This window comes from Phocoena phocoena, chromosome 20 (genome assembly GCF_963924675.1).
Source record: "Phocoena phocoena chromosome 20, mPhoPho1.1, whole genome shotgun sequence".
Lineage (NCBI taxonomy): Eukaryota > Metazoa > Chordata > Mammalia > Artiodactyla > Phocoenidae > Phocoena > Phocoena phocoena.
Window position 1 is genome coordinate 1,931,263 of NC_089238.1, and position 7,969 is coordinate 1,939,231.

The 7,969-nt window shown below is 44.9% G+C and overlaps 1 protein-coding gene across 1 annotated transcript; it reads left to right on the forward strand.

The window, feature by feature from the left end:
- Nucleotides 1–2,507: 2,507 nt before the first annotated feature.
- DUXA (double homeobox A) lies at nucleotides 2,508–5,802 on the forward strand (the record flags this gene model as incomplete). Its single annotated transcript, XM_065899583.1, has 4 exons — nucleotides 2,508–2,669; nucleotides 3,739–3,841; nucleotides 4,248–4,393; nucleotides 5,704–5,802. Coding segments are annotated over 4 exons (510 nt in total), but the record flags the coding sequence as incomplete, so codon positions are not given.
- Between the last annotated feature and the right edge of the window lie 2,167 nt (nucleotides 5,803–7,969).

Below are 7,969 nucleotides of genomic sequence, written 5' to 3' on the forward strand. Positions count from 1 at the left end.
TCAAACTCAACATGTCCCAAACTGAACTCCCGATGTTCAGACCCAAACTCTTCCTCCTACTGTTTTCCTTGCACAAGAAATGTCAATTGTTCATGCCAAAACCCTAGGAAACATCCTTGACCTTGTCTTCCTCTCATAACCTATATCTAATCAGGCTGAAAATTCTGTTGGCTTTAACGAAATATTTTAGGGATCTTCTGACTATTTCTTGGACTGTTTCCACCATCGTCACTGGATTATTTTTTTAATAAATCTATTTATTTTATTTACCTTTTTATTTTATTTTTTAAATTTTCGGCTGCATTGGGTCTTTGTTGCTGCACGCGGGCTTTCTCTAGTTGCGGCGAGTGGGGGCTACTCTTTGTTGAGGTGCACGGGCTTCTCATTGCGGTGGCTTCTCTTGTTGCCAGAGCACAGGCTCTAGGCACGCGGGCTTCAGTAGTTGTGGCTTGTGGGCTCTAGAGCTCAGGCTCAGTAGTTGTGGTGCAGGGGCTTAGTTGTTCCACGGCATGTGGGATCTTCCCAGACCAGGGCTCGAACCCGTGTCCCCTGCACTGGCAGGCGGATTCTTAACCACTGCGCCATGAGGGAAGCCCTTGTCACTGGATTATTGCAAGAATTGATCTCTCTGCTTCCATCCTGGCCCTGATTTAATCTGTTCTCAACCCTGTAGCCCGCGTGATCTTATCAAACTGTCTGATCAAGTCTTTTATCTACTCCAAACCCCTCGGGGACTTCCCACCATACTAAGAGTCAAAGGCACATGGTTGGAAGAGGTCCTATATAATCTGCCCTGCCTGGGAGGTCTAGGACCTCATCTGTTTCTGCTTCGTTTTCTCTTCTCCAGACTTATAGCCTTCTTGCTCTTCCTATCTATCTTATTTCTCTGTCATTTTTTCCTCATTACTTTGGTCTTATGCATAAAATTCTATCACGGGAATATACCACATTTTACTTATCCATTCTCCTAGCAATGGGCATTCAGTTGCTTCAGCTGTTACTACAAACAGCATTCTGAAAAATGTCATGCAGATGTAGGCAAGAAATGGATTGCAGGGTTACAATTACTTACTATACATAATTTAAACAAGCATACCCTGATTGCCCTACAGATTATCTTAAATAAATTACATTCCACCCAGCTCTCAAGAAGGGTTCTGATCTCCCCATCTTACCCCACCCCCATCATTGCAAGCTGCTGACTTTTATCTGGTTTTCTACCTTTTTGAACTGAAGGTTTCAATTACGATATCATTAGTTCCAGCAATTTTTCCCATTATGCATTTTGGTATCTTATTTTGTATATAACTTTTTCTATCTCAGTGTAACATAGGTTTTCTTGTACATTATCTTTCTATTTTTAGCTTTCATATGTATTTAATTTTTTGGCATTTATTTTTATATACTGTATACTGTGTGACCCAACTTAATTTTTCTTCATATAGTAAGTCATTTTCTGTATCCAACACTACCCTTTCACATTGATTTTGGAGGCTATAGCTATCCCAATTCTAAGTGTGGACTTTAGTTACTAATAATGTATCAATATTGATTCATTAGTTGTGACAAATGTACAGTACTGATATAAGATGTTAATAATAGGGGAAGGGCTTCCCTGGTGGCGCAGTGGTTGAGAGTCCGCCTGCCAATGCAGGGGACACGGGTTCGTGCCCCGGTCCGGGAAGATCCCACATGCTGCGGAGCGGCTAGGCCCATGAGCCATAGCCACTGAGCCTGCGTGTCCAGAGCCTGTGCTCCGCAACGGAAGAGGCCACAGCAGTGAGACGCCCGCGTACCGCAAAATAATAATAATAAAATAGGGGAAACTGGGTGTGCAATATATGGGAACTCCCCATACTGTTTTATTTGTTAAATGATATTCATTTATTTATTTAAATTAATTAATTCATTTATTATTTTATTTTTGGCTGCGTTGGGTCTTCGTTGCTGTGCGCGGGCTTTCTCTAGTTGCGGCGAGCAGGGGCTACTCTTCATTGCGGTGTGCAGGCTTCTCACTGCAGAGGCTTCTCTTGTTGTGGAGCACGGGCTCTAGGCGCACAGGCTTCAGTAGCTGTGGCTCGTGGGCTCTAGAGCGCGGGCTCAGTAGTTGTGGCACGTGGCCTTAGTTGCTCCGTGGCATGTGGGATCTTCCCGGACCAGGGATCGAACCCGTGTCCCCTGCAGTGGCAGGCGGGTTCTTAACCACGGAGCCACCAGGGAAGCCCCTCACCTGCATTTTCTTGACTCATATCTTTCCTGATCCATATGAACAGAACACATCAATTTTTCATGTTGTTTGAAAACAGAAGACCTTGACTTCCTAGTCATGGCATTCAGATCAGCTGAAGAAGTTCAAGAATCACCCGTGTTCTTAAGGGCTTTATAGTTGAGAGTTCTTTCCTCCTGGGTTCTCATGGATTCAAAATGAAAAGAAGAAATGAGAGACAAGCTCGAACCTGAAGTTGGAATACATAAAATGGCCTATTTAATGCTTCTCTCCTAATCTTTCCACAGAGGCCGTGGCAACAAAGTGTAGACGCAGCCGCACCAAATTCACAGAAGAGCAATTGAAAATCCTCATTGATGCATTCAACAAAAAACCTTACCCGGGTTATGCCATCAAACAAAGACTTGCTTTGGAAGTCAACACCGAAGAGTCTAGGATCCAGGTAAGTTACAAGTTCTGTATCTCCAAGACAAGAACTAGAAAGGGAGGGGGGAACCATTCAGTGAGCACATATCATGTGCCAGTGTGACAAGGGCTTTTTTTAAAACAACATTTGTTATTTATTAATTTGGTTGCACCAGGTCTTAGTTGTGGCACATGGGCTCCTTAGTTGCAGCAGGCGGGCTCCTTAGTTGTGGAATGCGAACACTTAGTTGCAGCATGTGTGCAGGATCTAGTTCCCTGACCAGGGATTGAACCTGGGCCCCTTGCATTGGGAGTGCAGAGTCCTAACCACTCTGCTACCAGGGAAGTCCCGTGAAAAGGGCTTTGAGTGGCATGTCCTACTTGACACTCAGAATGAACTCCCAAGAATGTTGCTCTTAATCTCACTTCGTGAATGTGGATACTGAGGGTGAAGGAGCTCCCAGGAGTGGGCAAGAAATATGTAGGTACACCTCCAGAAAAGAGGAAGTATGTGATGTGGCGGCACACTTATTCCAGGGTGTGAATCCAAGTAAGTCATTATAAGCAATGTGGTCATAGATAGGCAAGTGTCTGATGACATGGTAATATTCCAGAGGAATTGTGGGTGATGTGAGGGTTAACCTTCCCCTTTCAATGAAATACAATAGACCAGAGAGTAGTGGACTGGTGTGCCATTGCAGATTTAGGCTGGAGGGGGTTCTTAAATACATAATAATTGCAGCATTTATTTATTAACTTAAAAAGATTATTAGAGTAAGTCATGTTGGAACCAGGTCATGAAGATGCTAAATGCCAAGCCTTGATCTAAGACTTAGTCGAATGTGACAGGGATCAGTAATAGTAACCCTGAGCTTAGGGCTCATAAGAATCATTCACAACCCCCTATTTTTTTGGCCACGTCGAGGCATATGGGATCTTAGTTCCCCAGCCAAGGATTGAACACTTGCCCCCTGCAGTGGAAGCACAAAGTTCTAACCACTGGACTGCCAGGGAATTCCCAGAATCACTCCCTTTGGAGAAAGGCAGCAACGGGGCTGAGATGACATAAATATGCTTAATTCTCTCATTTTCTTTTCCTCTTGTAGATATGGTTTCAGAATCGAAGAGCTAGGCACAGTTTCCTGAAAAGACCTGAGAAGAACTTAGACTTAAGACAAGACCGAGCTTACCCTGAAGAGAACATTCAAGGTGAATAGCCTGCTCGAGTCCTGCTACCCAGCAGAGCCTCTTGGGTACCCAAGTGCCTTTTTATAGTGAAGCCAACCACTGCTCTGAGTGGGAAAAGAATGTTTTCTCCTTCAGGGCCTCCTGTTCAGGGTCTTTGGTAGCAAAGGGCTCAACATGGCCCCTGGAAATTCTTCCCCACAAGGTCCAGGGACCTTCTGAGGCTTACCTGATTTGCACCGGAGTCCAGCAGCTCAGCCAAATATTGCCTCTCCTCTAGAACCTTCTGTCTTGAATAGGCTGGGACAAGGCCCTCCCAAGGAGAGGCAACATGTTCCAAGTTAGATGGTGGGACGTGTTTGGGTTCCTTGTTTGAACATGTAAACTGATCTCAAATGTTCCTCTGCCTTCAATCTTTCACCTCCTCCAGGTGTGAGAGACAGACGATGTCGTACCAGCTATACTTCTTCCCAATTACAAACTCTTATGAATGCGTTCATGGAAAACCCTTATCCTGGGATTGATTCCAGAAAGCAACTTGCTGAAGATATTGGGGTTCCAGAGTCAAGAGTCCAGGTAAGTGATAAGGAATTTGATATTGGTAGGAACATATATAGTGAGACATCTCGGAATGACTTCTCCAACAGGGATTAATTCTCATAGATATCATAAGCAGGACAGATGGGAAAATGGGATTTCTGGTTTGGATAGGTGCAGCTCTTCCAAAACAATCAATCATTTATCTGTAGAGTGGTATCAATATATGCCTTCAGGAAGGAGGTCAAAGTTCAGTGCTATTAGGTGACTTTTCTTTTTTTTTTTAAAAAAAAATTTATTTTAATTAATTTATTTTTGGCTGCGTTGGGTCTTCATTGCTGCACGCGGGCCTTCTCCAGCTGCAGTGAGCTGGGGCTACTCTCCGTTGCGGTGCACGGGCTTCCCATTGCGGTGGCCTCTCTTGTTGCAGAGCACGGGCTCTAGGCACGCGGGCTCAGTAGTTGTGGCTCGGGGGCTCCAGAGCGCAGGCTCAGTAGCTGTGGTGCACGGGCTCAGTTGCCCCGCGGCATGTGGGATCCTCCCGGGCCAGGGCTCGAACACGTGTCCCCTGCATTGGCAGGCAGACTCCCAACCACTGTGCCACCAAGGGATGCCCAGGTGACTTTTCTAAAGTCTGGTTTGGGGGCTCCTACAATAGACCTGTGTTTAAAAAAAAAATAGACCTGTGTTTATTCTACTTGGAACCTCTGAAAACCAAAAGTAGTAGCTGTGAAACATGAGGGGTGTGTGTGTGGGGGGGGGGCACAAGCAAGGGGTAGCAATTAATGACAGCTTATGGAAGGAAAAATGTCTTCCTTGGGACTTCCCTGGCGGTTCAGTGGTTAAATGTCTGCGCTTCCACTGCAGGGGGTGCAGGTTCGATCCCTGGTCGTGGAACTAAGATCCTTCATGCCATGCGGTGCAGACAAAAAGAAAAAGAAAAAAAGAAAAATGTCTTCCTAGAAGATATTACTCTATCCTGCATCATGGAATAAAAATAGGTGTTTTAGGGAGGAAGAAAAGAAGTGGAAAGAGAATTCTAGGCAGAGGAGAGTGTTGCAATATAGGCATGGCACTTTAGGGAAAGACTAATACTTGTAGTGAGGGGATCGTGGGGACTTTCAGGATAGGAAACCCATCACTAGATCATAAAGGGACTTGGTACAAGATTCAGAATCTTGAGCTTTATCTTGAGACACGATAGGCTTTCCCAGACATATGGAATGTCAATGATTTGGGAATTCAGCCTAAAAGAAGCCACCTCTTCCTCCCCTTTGCCTTATGAGAAGAGCAATGGTGAGGCTCGCATGACATCGTTTTCATTAAATATCTTTGTTTTACCCACTTAGATTTGGTTTCAAAACCGAAGATCTAGACTCCGTATCCAGAAAAAAAGAGAACCCGAAGAAGCTTCAGCCCAAAGACAAAACCAGGGACAAGATCTCTGAGATGGGAGCATTCAAGGTACCAGCCTGTTGTTCCCAATCTGGCTCACAAGCGGAGTGTCCTGAGTGCTCAGTCCTTCCACATGGTGTGGTCAACTCCAGGTTCCTCTCAGGAGGTGGACGACGTTTCCACACATGTGCCTCCAGAGAGTCAGGGGCTTGATTGGTCACAGCCCCTGAAGGCTTTTCCCAAATCTGTGGTCCTCCCAAGGAATTCCACTGCCCACTTTTCAAGCTCTGAACTGGAACCCAGACAACCCATTAGTATGTGAACTTCGTTCATTGATGTTTTCCCAGTGCCTGGCACATAGTAGACAATCCATAAACTTTTGTGGCAGGTATGACCGAGTGAACGGAGGAATGAATCCTCAGGCGTGTTCTGCCGGGGGCCGGCTAATGCGTGGCTTTCCCAAGAGGTAGGAGGTTCCATATTTGACTGGAAGGTGGGAAAGAGCTGACCTCCCTTTCTGTATGTATAAATTGGCTTCTTCGATTTTTCTTTCCCTTTCCTCTTTAGGTTTACAGAATGGCACTCCCTAGTGACTGTTTTATTTCCCTGGAGCCAGAACAAGGTGAACAGAGAGACAAATTCAGTGTATTTGATGTCATCAGCCTGGACTCCAGATCAGTTCTCTTCCTGGCAACATACCCTTCCAAACATACTTTCACCTTCTTCTTCATCTTCTGGAGATGGTAAACAGGACTTCAGGACTCAGAGGCAGATGATACAAAGTACCACACAGCCCTAGTGACTGAACCTAGATTTAGAGTTCAACAGATCTCGAGGACAATGAAAGTAAACTTATTAACACCATTTTTATGGTCATACAAATAAATGACCGATTCAAGTAAAAATCACCAAAACATATGTGGTATTGTGACTTTGATCAACTGTGCTGATGTACTGAAGCCTCCATAAAAACCCAGAAGGATGGGGTTCAGAGCTTCTGGGTTAGTGAACGCGTGGCGGAGAGGAGAGCGATGTACTTGAAGAGGGCATGGAAGCTCGAGCCCCTTCTCACATACCTCGCCCTATGTATCCATCTGGCTGTTGACTCATATCCTTTAATATCTTTTGTAACAAATCTGTAATCTAGTGAGTTTCCTGAGTTCTGTGAGCCACTGTAGCAAATTAATCAGACCCAAGGAGAGGGGTTCGTGGGAGACTCTGATTTATAGCCTGGTGGTCAGAAGTACAGGTAATAACCTGAACTTGAGATTGGCGTCTGAAGTCGGAGGAGTTGTAACGGAGCAGGAGCTTATGGTGATTTCCCAGGACAGATCCCCCCACCCCCATATCCTCTGCCTGCTTTTTGTCTGTAGAAAAACTTTAGCTGAAGAATAAATTTAATCAGAGAAATGAGAAAAATGCAGAAATGAAGGAAAACAGTCAAACAAGATGAAATAATAGTTCAGCTATTAAACAAAGTCAAGGATCTTTAGTTCCTTCTCAAGGCTATAGATCATATTCTGAGCCATATCCTTTAAGCTGTTTTGTAGATACTGAAACCCCACCAGAAGCAAGAAGTTAACTACATGATGACCAGACTGTAGCCACAACATAAGCTTCTCCATCTTACACAATTCTGAGAACTCACCTCAAGGAAGTGGGAACAAACTGACCCTGGAATTGAAGACTAACCGTACTTAAAACAATCCAGATGATGCTGACCAGACACCGTGTGAACAACTTCAAGATGACTGTCAGAGATGACTGCTACTCTTCACGCAGCCACCCCGCCCCAGACCTGTGCATTCCTGAAATTCCCCTTTAAAATCTCTTGCCCTGGATCAGCAGTGGAGATTTGTTTTTTTTGGAACATGAGTCTAGCTTCTCCCCAGGATGGTCGGCTTCCCCAATAAAGCCATCTTTGTTTTCACTCAACACTTGTCTCTCTGTATTGGATTCTTGAGTGATGAGCAGCAGAAGCTGAGTTCAGCAACACAGGGTCTCAGGACTGAGCCCCTAACCTGTGGAATATGATACTATCCCTAAGTAGATAAGAGTCAGAATTGGGTTGAATGGTAGGATACCCAGCTGGTGTCCCCAGCATTGCTTGGTAGTGTCAGGGGAACCTCCCCCCCTCCACACATTGGAATTGGGTCCAGAAGCCAAATAGGATGCCCAATAGAGTAGCCACAAAAAAACAAAAATCAAAACAATATAGTA